Below are 18,773 nucleotides of genomic sequence, written 5' to 3'. Positions count from 1 at the left end.
TTGTGCTTCATTTGTGCCTGTTTGATTTTTGTTTTCTGGCTATCATGTTAAAGATGTTAATAAAGCTCTTTAGAAGTCAATCAGTTTCGCTATGTTCCTGCTGGTCTGTGCAGCTATAATTCCTGTTTGTGCTGCCTTTGTTTTGAAGTTATTTACCAAAGTGAGAATGAGGAACCTGCAATCAATGAATGAGCTCAAAATGACCTGGGACTTCAAGAGGCCTGACAGACTTAAAGGTGAGAAAAGCAGAAGTACTTGGAAAAACAAGGACAGTGATTTTGGAGAAGAATTCCCCTCTTTCTTAGGGAAGTGGAAAGTGAATGTTGAATAGAAAAAACAATAGATATGAAATGAAATCCTGAGGAATGTATGATTTCATTAGAAACGTGATGTCATCTGTTGACGGGTAAAAAAAACAGAAGTGGAGGAAGATGAAGACTTCAAAATGATTTCAGCTAATTGTGATTAAAAAGATGAATGGGGATCTAATTTCCAGAGAAAAAGCAAAATATTTCTAGAATATGAAAGCATGTTTGCTTGTGCTGTGTTTCTGTTAATCTGTCATAAATTTTTTTTATTAATCTCATATGGCTTAAAGCTCCAGACTCAGTTATACCATCTGACTCTGTATTAGGGGTAAATTGAAAATTGTAAAAAATGTGCTATCCATTTAAAAGGATTTGACTGCTGAGACACAATACATGTTAGTTTATTGTATAAAAATGTGTTTTTATTTTCTGATCCAAACCATTCGTGAGTAAAAAAATTAAAAAATGAACTTTATTAATCTTATGTTGGAGAAATTTACCTCCAGATTTAACCCATTTGCATGGGGAGCAGTGGGCTGCCATTGTGGGGCGCCTAGGGAGCAGAGTGGGGTTTAAGTTTTGCTCAGGGAGCCAGAGTGCAGGCTGTGGGGATCGAACCAGGTACTTGCAACCTTCTCAGAGCACAAACACACTGCTCTAACCACTAGGCCAACACTCCCCATAGAGTTGCAGAGGCAAATGCAAAATATTTTGTCCCCATTTTCCACACTTTATTAGTAATACAACAGATCATGGCAAGAAAAGTAAGAGGATTTGTTTGAGGTTAATTATGGTTTCAACAGTCATCATTTATTTAACCTGACATTAAATAAAAAATAAAAAAGTGGCATCACTGAACCTGGGAGTAACACAGGATTTAAATGTCTTCACTCATATATAACACGATATATAACACTGATAACTGATCAGATGTAGCGTCCAGTCAGAATCAGAGTCAAGTTTATTGCCAAGGAGGTTTGCGCCTACAAGGAATTTCACTTGGTATTGAAGGTGCAGACAAATCAGATATATACATACAGAATACAGAATCTATGGTTATATACAATTTAAAACATACAACATATTATAAATAGTATATAGCTATATACTATATACACAGTAGACTGTAGACTTAATGTAACGCAGGAGGTCTGGAGATGTTACTGTCATGTTCGGATTAATGTGTCTAACCCACATGCAGAACACTCGGAGGCAGATGAAAAAGTTAAAAGATTTATTATAATAAATGTACAAAATATGTTCAGATCCAAGAGGGGGCTTGACTGGTCACAAGTGGGTTCACTGCTGAGGAGGACAGAGAGATTAGTGGAGGTCCAGGTCTTTTGCTGGTTGTGAGTGTTCAGGTCTGTACCTGTTCTGGAGTGGAGCAGAGCTGCAGAGGGGGGGAACCTTGAGGGTCCAGAGGTTGTCGGCAGGCTGAGGGCAGAGGCGGAGGCAGAGCTTACTGAGTGCAGGCAGATCACTGATTGAGTTTTCCTTCCAGTAATCTTCTGAGAGCGGGCAGACAGATCACCGGCAGAGAAACTCTCCAGAGTTTCAGGTATTCAGGCAGGATCAACCATTACTGGCAAACACTCTGGCACTGGAGTGAAGCCCTCCGCCTCCTTAAGTACGGATCTCCTGATGAGCAGATGAGAGACAGGTGGTGCGGTCGGCTCATGCTCCAGGAGATCTTGTGCACCCTCTGGTGGAGAAAGTGGACAAACCTCCAGATCCCAACAGTTACGTTGGTGTAGCTCGGGGGTAACCAATTAAAAATCAGCTGGGTCCGAATAAAGAAATTCATCAACCAGTAAAGGTCTGGTTGAAAATCATCAACCACTAAGGTCCAGTAAAATAATTTTTGATTATAATCTGTTACTTTAAACAGAATTTAACACTGAAAAAAATGAGTTGTTATGCATCCATGTTATACATTGAATTTTCAAACTAAAAAATACATAAAAACAGTAGAACATTTTTCCATATTAAAATGTTGTTGTTGTTTTTTTTAAGTAGAGAACAACAATCGTTCAGTTTGGTATAAAGACAATTTCCCGATTCACATATTTTATAAAGCATCTGAACTGATCTGTTTGTTATTTTTTCCTTTTTTCTGTCTTAATGTTGGCAGTGGGCTTTATGCTGCCCTGCAAGGCTTTAAACCTGGGTTTAAATGGAGACAAAGCCATTCTAAAGCACATATCAAGGTGCTCATTTTGAGCCTGGATCCATATTTATTTTTGATTCTGTTCATGGTGGAGAATCCTGCTTCACAGCAGCAGGTTGAGCCAAACATCCTCTAAATGTGCAGGGTCATCTTTGAGCACCATTTCACTTTTCTTTCCCCAGTTCACTGCAGTTCTTCCAGCAGTCCACACTTTCTCTGCTCTCTTTTTCTCATCATCTTCTTCTTCTTTCCCATCGCCCGGCTTGCCACAGGTTTGCCTGCTGTGTCTAAAAGTAGCAGCAGCAGCAGCCCAGACTGACTGCAGCTCATTGGATCATTTGTAGCACCTGTAGCCTGGTCCCGACGCTCCGGTGGGCGTTTACAATATTCACAGGAGAAGCGGCGCAAGTGAAGTTAGACACTGTCGTCGGACAACATGCAGTAATTAAAAATGTTTTAAATCAGGTTGGGTTAGCCATCAGATGGATCCGCAGTCCGATAATCCATGACCTCTGGTGTAGCTTCTAGGTCCTGAACGGGGGAGGGAGAGAGGCGGTGTCAATGTCACGGGTTGACAAGGCTGGTAGTGGAGGGGAAAAAACTGTTGTTGTGGCCTGAGGTTTTGGTCCTGATGGACTGCAGCCTCCTGCCAGAGGGAAGTGACTGAAATTGTTTGTGGCTGAGGTGCAAGGGATCAGCAACCATCTTCCTTGCATCAGAGTCCTGGAGGCGTACAGATCCAGGAGAGCTGGAAGATTGCCGCCAATCACCTTCTCTGCAGACCGGATGACACACTGCTGTCTGTCCTTGGCCTTGGCACCAGCGTAACAGATGGAGGAGGTGAGGATGGACTCAATGGTGCAGGAGTAGAAGTGCACCATCGTTGTCCTTGGCAGGTGGAATTGTTTCGGCTGCCGCAGGAAGCACATACCATGCAGGGCTTTCTTGGAGAGGGAGTTGATGTTCAGCTCCCCCTTTAGGTCCTGTGAGATGATAGTTCCCAGGAAGCGGAAAGACTCCACAGTGTTAATTGTGGAGTCACTGACTCCGCAATTATTCCTGAAATTCTTCCTCAAGTCCACATCCATCTCCACTGTTTTTAGAGCGTTGAGATCCAGGTTGTTCTCCCTGCACCAGGTCTCCAGATGGTCAACCTACCACCTGTATGAGGACTCATCACCATTAGAGTCCAGTGAGAGTGGCGTTGTCTGCAAACTTCAGCAGCTAGACAGAGTTATTACTGTTCAGTTCCCAGCTTCACATGCTGCTTCCTGTCAGACAGGAAGTCTGTAATCCACCTGCTGGTGGTGTCAGAGAAAAGAAAGCATGAGAATAGACGGGGGAAGGTCACTGGTTGGTCTAATATTAGGGGGTAATGTAGGAGCAGCCAACTAATGCCACGGGATTCCTAAATGATACTTATATAGAAAAATATATTAGCAAGATTTGTAATTTATTTACTACTATTTAATACTGCCTTTTAACCAGAGACACTGCATGTGGGGAACATGCTGCCAATCACCTGTTCACTTTTTCTTTTAGGGGAAAATTATTGCAGGCAGACATGATGAGTCGATCCCCACAGAGGAGAATGCGGAGCCAAGAGATGTAGATGAGAGAGAGATTACAGAAAGCCTGTCATAAATTATTGTATTTTATTAATCTATAAATAAATAAATACAATCTATAGCTGTTAACTTAGAATTATGGATGAAATGTGTGATATTATGAGCTGTATAGAAAAAAAGAGTAAACTAAAATGCCTTACTGTTAAAAAGAAGAATCTATTATAAGACAAAAACAAATTATATTATGGACTGAATGTGAGGAAAGAATCAATGGCAAAGTAGTATAAGAGTTAATAATACACGAGAGTTGCAAAGAAAATTCTTTAAGGATTCTTTTAGTAAAGGAGAGTCAAAAGTAATAGAAAATATGTTTACATTATAGCACACAGTATTTGATTAAATTTACAAAAACTTTATTTATTTTCCAAATAAATCCCTGAAGACAGAACAGATTTGAAACAGGAGACTCCTAGATGACTTGCAGAGACACGTTACTTTACCTTCTCCATAAAACACAACTACACGACCTGTTGAGAACTCTGACATCAGCTAGTTCTGAAAAGAAGCACAGATTCTTTTTCCATTTTAATGTTAGTATGCTGATGTACAGTTTTTGTTTTCACTTTATGGTTATTATACTAACAATTAAAATAGAGAAAAAACTGCTTTCAGAAGCACCTTTTTTATACAGTAGAATTGATATGTTTTTTTTAACCATATGTGACAAAGACTGTGTACGGTACTTGTCATAACTGCCAGTTAGAACCATAAAGATCTGAGTCAATTGAATGCCTGTTGACAGCAAAGTCTCGCTTCAACCCCAAACCCCCCAAGTATCTCCATCGTATGAAAGGTTGAGGTGTGCTCCCCCCTTCTTTTGAAGATTCTGATGCTGTTTTAGCTGATGTCCGAGTTCTCAACAGGTCCCCTGAGAGGCTGCGGCCTCTCCAGGCTGATCATCAGGGTGGGCTCTCGGCTCATTGGGTCCGGGTTGTGCCAGTCTTCCATCTGTGCGACCTTATTGGTCTCCTGCTGCGGAGCCGAGCTGAGGCAGAACTCCTCTTTATTCTGCTGCTCCAGATGTTTCAGGATGGTTTTGGACAGGAAGTGAGGGTCCTCCTCGTGCTCATCTAGAGGAGGAAGAGGATATGGTAACTTCAAATGGTAGAATCTCAAAAATCAGGACACCTTCAGTCGATCATCTGATTGACCCAGGACGGGAGAAGAAGCATTTATTTTACAGATCAAATTGACTTGCTGTCCTCAGTACACGTATCACAGCGCTTTAGTTTCTTTAGACTGGGTTAAAATGGGATAATAATAGTAAGATGTTTGAACTAGAAGAGTATATTACTGCATTGTCTGCATACAAAATAATGCGGCAAACAGGACAGACTTAAGAAGAGCTGTTCACAAACAGTGGAAAATGGCCAGTTTTTTTTTTTTTTATGACCAAAACCAGTGTGCGAAATACCTGTCAACATTTGGGGGGGTCCCTATCTCCCGATTGTTGCGCAATACCGATCAAAATTTTCTCAATATGCAGTAGGCCTATAACATTTGTAAGTCAAAGTCAGCTTTAATGTCAATTCTTCAGATTCACCAGACATAGAAGGACTCAAGAGGACGTTTCCTATTCACCAACAGTGAAAAAGATAAAGTGCACAGGCACAACAGATAAGATCAGTTCCTAATACTAAAATTTAAACATTCAATTTCACAATAAAATATAAAATGTACAATAATATAAAATATGCAATACTTATGATAGTGCAAAAAGGCAGATGGTAATGGCAACAGAAAAATTATTATTATTATTATTATTACCAATTATGTAAGATATAGCATTTCTAACAGTAACAGTGCAAAAGAACAGTAAATAAATATAGTATTAATAGTAGTGCAGGAGACAGTTTGTCCGGAGTGATTTTTTTTTTGAGGGGGGGTCAACTTCCTGACTGCTTGGTGGATGAAGCTTTCTGTGAATCTGGTGGAGCCGGCAAGAGCCTGAATAGAGTCAGTCTATGAAAACACACACACGCACAAAGACTGTCTGTCTGTCTCTCTCTCTCTTTCATGCACGCACATGTCCTGCTTTAATCCAGTTTCTGACAAATGGAAATGGGTCCAATTTGTCCAGAGAAGGTCCGTTGAGGTCCACAAACAGGAGTGAAGACCTGCTGTCCTTTATGCAATCTGTTCCGCTTTGCCCGTGTTATTAACTGCGGAAAAGCACATGGCTAATTTGCATACGCGAACAAGATTGGCTGGCTCCACTTGGCAAAAAAACAGAACATATTTTTGAATAAAGTTTTGAATTTTAATACTGGACATGTTGAGCTTAAAAACATTTTAGTGACCAATAGTGACAAAAAAATATTTTATTTTAAATTTTTTTTGACACAATTTAAGACCCCCTTTAAATTTTGCTTTTGAGGCTTTCAGGGGGTCTCATGGGTTAATCGGGGGGGTCGAGCCACCCCGGACCCCCCCGTATTTCGCACTCTGACCAAAACTATTCTCCCCTACAACTCAGTTCCTTCATATAATTAAAATTGCCACAGTAAGCATCCATTATAACAAAGAAGAATTGAGAAATATTTCCTGTTCTACTACCATCTCAAAGAAATTGTTGGGATCTGGAGGTCTGTCCACTTTCTCCACCAGAGGGCGTACGAGATCTCCTGGAGCCTGAGCTGATTGCACCACCTGTCGCTTATCTGCTCATCAGGAGATCCGTATTTAAGGAGGCTGAGGTCTTCTCTCCAGCACCAGAGTGTTTGCCAGTTACGGTTAGCAAGCCTGAGCCAACCAGCCTGTCTGAACCTCTGACTCCCTGATAACCTGAACCTGATCTGTTCTCTCTTCTCTGCTTCCTAGATTGAACCTGCCTGAAACCTGAAACACTGAAGAGTTTCTCTGCCAGTTATCTGCCTGTCCGTTCTCTGAAGAACCCAGGAGAATTATTCCTTTCAAAGTTCTGCCTGCCCGCTCTCGGAAGATTCTGGAAGGAAACTCAGATCTGTTATCTGCCAACACTCAAGTTAAGCTCTGCCTCTGCCAAGCCCTCAGCCTGCCGACAGCCTCTGGACCCTCAAGGTTCCCCCCTTCTGCCGCTCTGCTCAACTCCAGAACAGGTACAGCCTTGCTCACTCTCAACCTGCAAATTACCTGGACCTCCACTAACTCCTCTGTCCCCCTCTGCAGTGAACCCACTCGTGACCAGTCATGGATCTGATAATTCTGTGTGCTTTTCAGAACCCACTCGTGACCAGACGAGTTCCCCCCTGGATCTGTTCATTTATTGTGTTACAAACACTTCAATAAACCTTTGAACTTTTCTCCTGCCTCTGAGTGTTCTGCATGTGGGTTAGGCACCTTAAGCCAAACATGACAGAAATTGAGCAATAATGCTGACTTTCTCATTTTTAAACGTGAATCCAGACTTGCAGTCTAAAGATTAATGCCACTAGGTGTGTTGAGGACACATATAGGAGCAAACATGTGCTGGAAGGTGCTCTGGTGAAATAAAATCTAAATAAAACTTCATTTACATGTAAACCATATATAATGAAGATTCCATCTCCATTCTGAGTTATGGGAGCAGAAAAAGGCTTTTTAATATCAGCAAGAACAGAAAGATTCCTTCCACCAAACTAACAGACCTAAAACTAGGGTTAGAGACAAAATAGAATGGTTTAGAATAAAGCTCACTGTGGTTTTAGAATGGCCTAGTCAAAGTCCAGATGTAGAATAAAGTTGAAAATGCTAGTTTTGTATTTGCAAAACAATTTTATCATGTGCCTTTTACTCCACAGTTTTTGTATTTTGTATTGGTCTCTCACATTAAATCCATAATTTGTGATTCCATTAATACAAAGTTTATCATACAAATAGCACTTCTTAATGGACAGCTCATGGTGAATTATTTTGAAGCTTCTCGTGTTCACCCGTCAGGTTCTTACCATTGAGCAGGATGAGCCTGTAGCGGTTGCGGCACTCCAGTGACTGCTCCAGGATGTCCTGCAGGGTCCTGTAGAAGAGCAGAACCTGCTGTCTGCGTTCAGGCTCCCCAAAACCTGCGTTTCTGTCCTGGGACATGCGGTACAATGTCAGCAGGGGCGTTGCGTACTCCACTGGACACTCGTGGGTCTGCTTACAAACATGACCAAATACAGAAAGCAGTGTTTTAATCACAGAACATTATAAGTAACGTCAAGTTGTGCTAAATAATGATGACATGTGGACTAGCTATGACATAATATGACTAACAAAGGAACAACAGACAGACATGAACAAGAGAGATAATATGTCACATTTTCTGGAAAGCTTTGGCACTTTCAAATAAGAGTGATTTTTAACTTTTTATGGGTAAATGATGCTATTATAGTACTGTGAGTGTTCTACTTAGTGTCATAGAAGCTTTTGTTCTTTAAGCTGACCGATTTTTTAAATGAACTTTAGAATTTGCTGTTTTACGTATACCGCCTTTTTTAATGCTCATTATTAATCCTCGAAGCTAAATTTTATGTCAGTACTGCCCATCCAATCAGACAAAAACAAACAGACATTACACAGATATTAGTCATTGGGGGGGACGCGGTGTTGGATGTGTTTTTCTATATCGTTGTTCAATATAAAAAAAGATATAGAAAGACACATATATTTATTTTATATTGTAAATGTATGAAATCATGGTTAATGGCCAATTAATTACTCAATAAATTAAGTGATACCAGAAGCCAAAAGTGCTATCTGGCCTGCCATTTTAGAAAAATGACATTTACCATTTTTCAACTGGCCCATATCCCTTTTGAACTGGCATATACCATTTTGAAGAAGTTGCATGCCAGATAGTACTTTTTGCTCTAGCTACTGCACTGAACTTTTCTAAGAATGAACCCCAGGTAAAAAAAAAAAGGGGGAGAGGACCGAGAATTGAGCCCTGAGGAACCCCATAAAACATGAGGTAAAGGTGAACAGTAGATTCCACAACAGCAGAACCTTTTTAGCTGTTACGGTAAAGAGTGTCATTAAAAACATTTAATATTGCAACTGTTTGTAAATGATTTCTTTTGTGCACTAATCTGATATTTAACTAACAGAATAATCCTTTAAACCTTTCGCTTCACTGTGAACTCTGTATAAAACTGATATAACTGCTAAATTTCAGCCTCCGCCAGCAAACAAAGGCTGCTGTTGGGGTTTTATTCCATCAGTACTAGATCTCAGCATGATACCTGATTCGTTGATTTTATCAAACAAGTGAATCTGCTTTGAATTTAAAACAAACTTCTGATTCAAGCTGTGAAATTATAACCAGTAAGTGAACTGTTTTCATAGCTATGGTGTTCACCTGCCTTCCCATGCTCGTCCTGCACTCTGTACACGCTGTGCTTGTAGACCCGGCCCCGGATTCCTGCCATGTCCATCTGGCTGTTTGGGAGGCTGTCGTAGAATTTGATGTTACTGTCTTCGTCCTCCAGCTTGTGCGATATGTTGGCGTTGATAGGAATGAGGACGATGAGTTTCTGGGAGCCACGGCTCTGGAAGCTGCCTTGGTGAGAGGCACGAAATGAATCGATGGACGCTTCCAAACCTGGACAGGGCCAAACAAACCCACTCAGAGCTCCAAATTCACACAGGAAATCTAAACACTGTTGATGAAAATCAGAACAATATATACCACATCTTTTAAAAGTATTCTTACTCTTCGAAGTGTGTAAATTATACCACCCCAAACATGAATGTATTTTATTATGTTTATATCTCATAGCGCAGCTGTTCTAAGGCCTCGGGGGGCTTTTAGAAAACATTACAGAACAAATGTCTTCATGAAGTCTGAGGAGGCTGGCAGACAGGTCCGGGGTGGAGTCCAAAGCAGGAATGGGTTATAATCAAAATATCACTAGCTTTAAACATCTCAAAAGAAATAGTTTGGAACCACAGGAAACCTGCCAAGGCATGGACAACTAGCAAAACTGACAGAGTTATTGAGGAGCAACAGGTTCGTAGATATTAGTTGTGAACTCCCCAAACATGGCGGTAGCAGCAATATGCCACGGGGATTCTGATCTTCAGCAGAAGAAGGACGTTTTAAGAGTTGATAGGAAGATGAAAACAAACTAAAAATGCTGGAAGAAACCCAATTAGAGTCTCGGTAGAGATTTTGTAAATCCTTTTTTTCCACCAGAAAAAAAACAAAACGTAAGTTTAAAGGTGTAGTGGAGCATTTATGCAACGTTTTGAAAAGACGCGCCCTCTCCACTTTAAAAAAGATCCACATGCACAACGCTCTGTCCGCTCCCAAGAGGGAACGCCTATTTAACACATGCGAGAGCATGCAGGAGTGCAATTTTTCCTCGTATGCTCTGGTCACAAGTTGCTGTTTGCATCGTTCATACGAGCTTAATTTCCAAAAGAAGATTTGCAATTTTTTCACTATGTCAGGCTCACCACCGGTAAGTGAAAATGGGGACGAGCATGTAGGACGGCCTTAGGTGAACATTTCACCAGACAATTTAGAGGACCACTTATTCTGATGATCCACCCGGGAATATGTACATCCTCATCTATACCTTTAAATATATATTTTCGTGGTTTTCCTGGCAAAAACAGGCTGCTGCAAAGTTACAAATGCACACATTAAAAACAAGAAATATACATAACAACCGCCTCCATGGTTGAAAACATCACACATGAACATCTGCAGGCCGATCTGCCTTTAAAAGAGATTCAGAGAAAAAGCAAATCCAACATTTAGTTTACAGATTTTTATATTGAAAAGAATCTGAAAACAACTAACCCTTCTTTTTCTTTCTTTTATATATTCACTAGTTTGTGTTCGTCAGTGTGGTTAAAATGTCGGTGAAATACACTAAAGTTTGCTGTCGTAAAATGAATAAAAGCCGTGGAAATGTCTCACAACTATGAAAACATTTACAAGGCAGTATGAGTGTATGGTTTCTATGTGTGTATGCTGGTGTGAGTGTGTTCTGTTACTGACTCGGGAGAACCAGCTGCAGGTAGCCAAAGTAGAAGGACCAGGCCAGGCCGTGGGCCACGTTCATCTTCCTCTCCTCACAGATGACTGACACCTCCACCTCAGACAGACCCTGTATACACACACAGCACCTTCATTTAGGAGACAGCTGACTCTTTTTAAAAGGGGGGAAACTGAAACAATTAATCAGATTAAGTGAGATTAATCAATTATTGAAATTATCATAAAGACTAATAAAAAATTAGTAATTGTTAATTGGAGTATAGAGACTCTGAAACATGCCTTTAGCTGACAGCAAACCACTTAGAGTAGTAATTATACCAAAATAGTGAAAAAATATATAAATATTTTCCATTTTAGATAAAAGAATACATTTTTTTCTTTTCAATATATTATATTCAGAACTCCAAGTTGAAAAGTTTTAGTTTTATCAGGTTTAATTCTGTATAAAATCACCATTAAGAACCCTTTCGCTATCTGATTATTATTTAAAAAAAACACTCAACAGATTAATTATTACATTAACAATAATATGGGTATAGAATAATAATATCAGTTAAATTAATTGATTATCAAAATGATTGTTAGTTGCAGGCCTAGATATATGAACGCAGGTAAACCAGCTATACAGTAGTTTATATATGAGGCAAGCCCCATCTAAGCAAATAGCTCTTTTTGAAAAACCTTCTCACAGAGCCGCCATCATAGCCAGCGGTCCTTCACACACGGCTATGCTGAGAGAGGGCTGCTGCAGACGGGCTGCGGTTAGACCTGGCTGCCGCGGTCCTCTCAAGTTTGTCACATTTTCTTTTCAATTACGCATTAAATCTGTGAATGGGCCATATGGTGATGCTTAAAAGCATAATGTTCTCGCCTCAAATGATCTTAAAACGTACTTTAATTGAACAACAGCAACAGAAAAACAACATTTAACTTAGTACTCTGAGCTCTGTGAGTTAAGAAGATGGGCCGCCAACCAATGAGCAGATGTTGACTCTCTAGGACACACCCCCTCCTCATTTGCATAATGAGACAGAAATGCATAGAGAAATGTAAAAACAACAGACAGAAATCTAAAAAGGGCAGGCAGAAATAAACAGCGGCGAAGAAATAACCAAGGTAAAAAAAATACAAAGGAAGAATAAAACAGACAAAAATGTTATAATACGCACATAAATAAATACTTAAAAAGTAATAGGTAATTAAAAAATAAAGTTGAAGATTATAAAGGACAAAAAAATAAATAAGGTAAATATTACAAAGGCAAATAAATAAAGAAGCTAATTAAGAGTTATATACATTTATGTCTCACTTTATAATTTAATTTCTACTTACATTTATTTGTTTATTGTATTTTTGTTTCCAATTAATTGTATGCTTATATATTTATTGAGCATTTATTTATTTCTGTATTTATTTTTAAATATGGCAGAGTTGGTCCTCCATAAAAAATCTCACCAGGACTGCCAGACTTTTCAATAGTGTGTAAACAGCAGGAACGAGAACAACAAGCTCCCAATGTTGGTCTTTGTGGTGCAGAGAGTGTTTGGTGGCGTACAGTAGGAGGCAGGCCATTGCTGCCGCCAGCAGAGTCTTACCCCCCAACCCACAGGCTGGCATAATGTGGCCGAGCAGCGATCTGCCTCGATACCTGACAAAAAAAAAAAAACACAACAAAAGGGTGGACACCAAGAGACAGAGACCAAGGAGGAGCCTTTTTGGTAACTCAGCATCACAGAGTTAAATTCATAGTCTCAACAGAAACGTAAGTTGTGTCTCCAAACTATGTCATACAGGGTTTCTATAGGGAAGTTAAAGGTAGCAGTTCAATTTCAATTCAGTTTATTTCTATAGCGCCAATTCACAACACACGTCATCTCAAGCTACTTTCCAGTTCACCAGATCATCCAGTCAAATTGATTCAAAGTTTTCTATCTAAGGAAAACCAGCTGATTGCATCGACTCATTGACTGGAAGGCAATCCCTCACACTAAGCAAGGAAGTTAAAGGTAGCAAAAAGCAGAACATTTATCAACTCAAATTAGGCCCATTGATGCTGACTTTTTTTTGCTTTAAGTGAATTTAACTATAAAATCTGTATAATAATACGACAGGACCGGAGCTGTGCTCACAGAAGAACGTTGGAACCATCTTATATGTTGAAACTAGAGAAACATTTTGCGCTTCATTATGGGAAAATGTATGTATTCACTATAAAACTTAATAAGTAAATTAAACTAAAATGATTCGAGGAAAACCAACAAACTTAACTAAAAGTTAAAAACATGGGTATTCACGTTTAACTTCATTTATATTAAAACTGATTTTAAAAGCAGTAAGAAATGGACTATTCATTTATATCAGACATATATCAATTGAACTTATTAGTCCTGAACAAACCTTGACATAAGAGAACTTTAATTTTTTTGCATTTTTTTTTCAATATATCTATAGCATTCAATTGCATTAAATTATTCTGTATTCTGTTTTTTTTTAATTAATATTCAAAACATTAAAAGGCTTTAATCTAAAATCAACGTTGTTCAGGGTGTTGCAACACTAGCCACACCCACTGTCAACTAACCAGCCAATGAGGTCTTTCTGACAATATCTGCAAAATTAATTAAAAATTCAGCAGTTCCTTATTAAGTTATTTAAGTGATTACTAATTAATATAAGTCTGACTAATCAATACAGTTAAATGTACTGATAAAGGAAGGCGTCAAACTACCTGAAAACATCAGAGTGAGCAGAGTTTTTACAAAATAATGAGTATTTTGTTTAATTAAATCCAGTATTAGCAGCAATATTGACAGATAACAGACCTTTCTGACACCAACTTCAGCGCTCAGAGCTGAGGTTCTCTGGTCCCTAAAAACTGCAGCCAAAGCATCACTTTTACTTCATACATGGAGTTTTTACTTCATCAAGGAGCTGCTCCAAAACATTTTTAGACTCTGACATCACCAAATGTTTTGCATGTGTGAGGAGGTCTTAGTCAAGACCTGCTTGATTTTGTGTTGTTAGTGAAAATATCGTAGGGGTTCGTAAAATAGGTAGTAAAAGGTAGTAAATTCAACACGGGGATTGCTGTTTTAACCTTCAAGGCATTTCCCTGCAGAGGTCACCTTATAAGTAACCATCCACCGAAAATGAGCAGATGAGTAAGGATAACATTAATGAGAGAAACAAAAGCTACATACTTGATTGATCAAAAATACAGTGCATGCTACAGCATTTCCACTGAATTAAAATCCAAAATATGTCTAAATACCAACTTGCTCTTTTTTAGCCAATGAGAATCAGACCTGCTGTGTTCTGCATCATTGTCCTTCTATCATCAATAGATTCCTTTACCTGCTAGGTGTCTGTATTGATTAAAAAAGTCTGCATAATGACTCTGAGAACTTTAACCGGAGATCTATGATCTTCTAAAGGGGAATAAAACACCCCATAGAGCAGGAAGCAGCCTGACCTTGTGCTTGAATGGTGCAGCACCTCTTCAGCCAGCAGACAGAGTCCAGATAGCAGAGGCCCCAGAGTCACAATCAGAGAGGCCAAAGCTACCAGGTTAATTATCCTCTCAGGCGATGTAAACAGCAATACCCCTGTTGCTATGGCAGCCAGCAATCCAGCACAAACTTTTGGTAAACTCCCACGAGGCTGGGGGATGAGCACGGCCTCATCTCGAAGGCAAAGCATCTGTGGGGGGGAAGAGGAAAAGGAAACATGTAGGTGAGAGATGAGCAGCTGGTTGTCATTTTGGTTGTTTTCATAATCTCAAATCAGATTAACGACTACAGATTGTGGCTTTTGTGACCTGACGGAGGGACTTTCTGCTCTGTGTTTAGAACAAAATTCTCATGAATGCAGTAAACAATTCATACATGTGTTGGATATATTTGGGCATCGTTAGTTACTTTAAGTATAAATAAAGATGCTAATCCAGATTAAACAGATGCCTGAATTCTTTAATTAAGTGTATTTTTACAAAGCAAACATTTACCATGAGGTGTGTCTGTATTGTTGTTCTACTGATCCGTAATCAGCATGTATGTCTTTAGGATCAACCTTAGCTGCTGGTCATTTTTAGTCAGTCAATTAGAGAAATGGGGACAATTGTTACTTAAAGACTTCTGTGTATAATACATGACTAAAGTCATTTAAACTAGGTTTTTCTTTTCTGTTTTGAAACAATCTGGTTTGAGTTTTTTCTTTGTAATAAACTGTGGTTTATAAAGGGAAAAAAAGGGTAATCATTCCTCAGAAAGGGATCGTAAAGAGGATTACAAAAGCACAACCATTTCTCAAGATCTCTGAAATGAGCATTAGCCCCCACACAGTATGATAGGTGTTCCACCTCTGTGAAATGCACAGGAGGAAAAGATAATTTGGCAGCTGATCAACACCAAGAGTTTATTGCTAAACTATAAAAAAGGAAGTACATTTTTGAAGAGACTCACCTCTATGCGTCTGAATTCTCCTACTGACTGAGCGTTAGAGATTTCTGCTGTACACTGATCTCTGTCTGCCACTCCTGAACTGACTCCACCCCTCTTAACAACTTTCAGTTTCATTTTCATCTAAAGTTTCAATATTTGTTTTCTATGTAATTTCAAGTAAATGGGTTGGTCTAGCTCAACCCATGCTAAAATGGGAAGGGTGGGAACCTTACAGGAACACTTCAAACATGTTCAAGCAGTAAAGACAGACATTCATCCTGGTTTTACCACATCTTTATTTATAAAGCCATTTATAACAAACAGAGGATCACAAAGTGATGAACAAATTGCAAATTAAACATGCAGGAGACAGACAGGTTTAAAAAAAAACTGTTTAAGTACAACACCCTTGTGTAAAAATTTATGTTTTGCATTGCAGAGCTTGACAGTTTTCATAGGGGTGAGCAGGAGGCAGGGAGCAGCATTGAGGATAAGCAAATAGACACCAGTTCAGAGTCAATCTACTCTGTGCCAACAGGAAAATAAACGACAACATCTGTATTAAGACTTGTAAAGACTTGTTTCCTGAAGCGCTTGCAAATAAATATACTGCATGAGCTTGGCCTATTTACCATCCCTGCTTTCTAAATTAAAGGTATAGTGCACATTCTTTTTCACCTTAAACATCCAGTGGCATCTTTTGGTGTACTCTTGGTGTTCGTGAATGTTTATGTATTCAGTGAGCTTCAGTTTCAGCCCTTCATTGTGTCACAAGAAGCAAATGATTTTAAAGGTTAATGAAAAGAAGGGGAAGGCCTGAGAAGAAAGAAAGCATACCAGAGAGCATTTAGGAGGTTAGGTAGGATGGTATTTATGCGCAGTTGTTAAAAACGGGACATAGATGTTCTTAAACTCTTAAAATCTCTGGAATAATCAACCACTATACCTTCACAGTGTTTTCAATTACTAAGAAGCGCTTACAAATACTTCAGATACTTTCTCTAAACTCTTAACCCAGACTCACACCTACAAACAAACAATTGGCCAAACGGATCATTTTCTTCTCAAAAACATATTTTGTTAAATATATACTAACTCTTCATTCAACATAGAACCCATTTTTCTCTGCACACACTATCTTTACCAAAACACTGGTAATCTGACTCAAAATGAAATTATTCTGACAAAGAATGACACTTGTTTTCACTTAACAAAGTACATGGAGTCAATCAAAGTACACCAGGTTTCAAAATACTGGCTATTGTTGACATTACAAAACTACATAGACTTTTACGTTTTAGTTTTACAGGTATTTGCATGCAAAACATGCATTCCACATTTTTTACACTAAATTTCTTGGCTGGTAACTGTATGTCCACATATACAGTAATGTTTAGATTAAAAAGCATTCCAGTAAATCTAGCAAATCAGTTTTTTTTCCCCCTGTACTGTTTCTACAGTAGGTACAGTAGAATCGCGGTTTGATAGAACATAAAAGGTTTTACAGTATTTCTTACAGTGAACAAAATATCCATGAAACACACAAGATCATTCTGAACAAAAAAACAACAGCAACAAGTCCAGATAAATATTGGGGGAACAAAGAAAATATAAAGCACTGCTATATCTAATCTCTGAGATCTTCAGGGTTAGGCCACATCTTTTCGTCAACATCACATTTGATATTATCCAAGGCGATGCAGCTGGGATAAAACCGCTTGAACTGTGATGTCCCTGCAGCCAGCATCCATGGCTTCAAGGAGGGACATGTGATCATGTGGCTGATGGTCATAAACCTTCCACCTCCATGCTGAAAAGAACTCCTCTATGGGGTTGAGGAAAGGTGAATAGGGTGGAAGGAAGAGACTTACCGGTCTTGGGTGAATTTAAACAATGTTGTTATTGCTTGCGAATCATGGAAAGCCACATTGTCCCAGCTAACTGCAAAGGTCCTCATGTATTTTGTTTTTGAATTGATATCATTGCAGAAACAGAGTTTTTATACTGTATCTAAGGTTTGAAATATTGTTTTTGCTATTGTGGGATGGTGTGTGTTTTCAATTGAAAATACTACAAAAACAATCCATTATTTTGGTGGAAGGTATAGCTTGTCGGTTAAGAAAATGTAAGCGTTGTGGAAATGTGTTCACTGACTCCATATTGTGTGAAAATAACATGAAATGTATAAATGCTATGGCCCCAATCGACCGATGCTGTGCTAATTGTGTTTAGAGTTTTGAAGACTTGACAACTGATTGGACAAACGCTTGTTAGTGACTGAAAAAAAACTGTAATCAATCTGAAAAATATTAATATATACATAAATTATTGCATATCGCATTGAAATAGTAGATATTTATCTATTTTTACATAAGAGATTCTTTGATGACTTGCCTTCTCTATAAAACATAAAAACTACTTCCGAAAAGTGCATTGATTTGGTATTTTTTATCTTTACTGTTCGTACATTGATGTCAATAATTAACTACTGCTTTTTTTGTTGTCAGTTTATGGTTAATATACTAACATAATTTCAAATTAGGCTTAAAACTTTTTTTTTTTTTGGGATAAAGCTTAAAAACAGTGATGTTTGATTAGTCTCTGGGTAAGTAGAGAATTAAGAGGAAAAAAAGTGAAAAGCATGATTAAGCGTCCTAGAAGTCAGTCCGGATAGACGTTTCTCCTTAGAGCTACCTTGGCCCTATTTTGGCTCCAACTTTCTTTTACCTCATCCAAAATAGTTAGGTTATCCTGATTTTCTATAGATTTGCTGCTATAAGTTAGGATGCCGGAGGACATAGGGATCACTTTTCCTCATTCTACTTCATTCTACTCTCTGCTTTTTCTTGTCTTAGTAGCTTCATCTGGTCTCTTCCTGTTTGACGGTGACTCCATGTCCAAACCAAGCTTGTCTGCTTGGATTTGTCTCTCCTGGACGAGGCCAGCTAGTTAACAGTTATCTTTTGTATATTTATTTCTTTTTTAATTCAGTTCAGTGTATTTATATAGCGCCAACTCACAACATATGTCATCTAAAGGCACTTTACGGAGACAGTAAAGTTACATTGGATAAAAGTTTCTGTGAAGGAAAACCAGCTGATTGCATCGGCTCATTCACTCTTCGGCAATCCATTACACCAAGCATGTATGTAGCGACAGTGGAGAGGAAAATTCCCTTTTAACAGGAAGAAACCTCCAGCACAACGAGGCTCAGTGTGAGTGGCCATCTACTTAGGTGAACTGGGGTTAAGGAGACGGAAGCAGACATGGGGAAAGATGACT

General features: G+C 38.9%; 1 protein-coding gene across 1 annotated transcript; it reads right to left on the bottom strand.

Moving 5' to 3' along the window:
* Positions 1–4,601: 4,601 nt before the first annotated feature.
* On the bottom strand, positions 4,602–14,751 carry sting1 (stimulator of interferon response cGAMP interactor 1). Its single transcript, XM_038277650.1, has 6 exons — positions 14,525–14,751; positions 12,508–12,700; positions 11,053–11,161; positions 9,407–9,645; positions 8,012–8,198; positions 4,602–5,176 (listed from the first exon to the last, which is right to left on the bottom strand). Exons 1-6 carry the CDS (start codon positions 14,749–14,751, stop codon positions 4,944–4,946), a joined length of 1,188 nt encoding a protein of 395 aa, XP_038133578.1. The 3' UTR covers positions 4,602–4,943.
* Positions 14,752–18,773: the final 4,022 nt, after the last annotated feature.

The sequence above is a fragment of the Cyprinodon tularosa genome, unplaced genomic scaffold, assembly GCF_016077235.1.
Source record: "Cyprinodon tularosa strain WSP-4 unplaced genomic scaffold, ASM1607723v1 ctg133, whole genome shotgun sequence".
NCBI lineage: Eukaryota > Metazoa > Chordata > Actinopteri > Cyprinodontiformes > Cyprinodontidae > Cyprinodon > Cyprinodon tularosa.
Note: the sequence above shows the minus strand (reverse complement) of the source record. Positions and strands in the feature narration are given on the sequence as shown.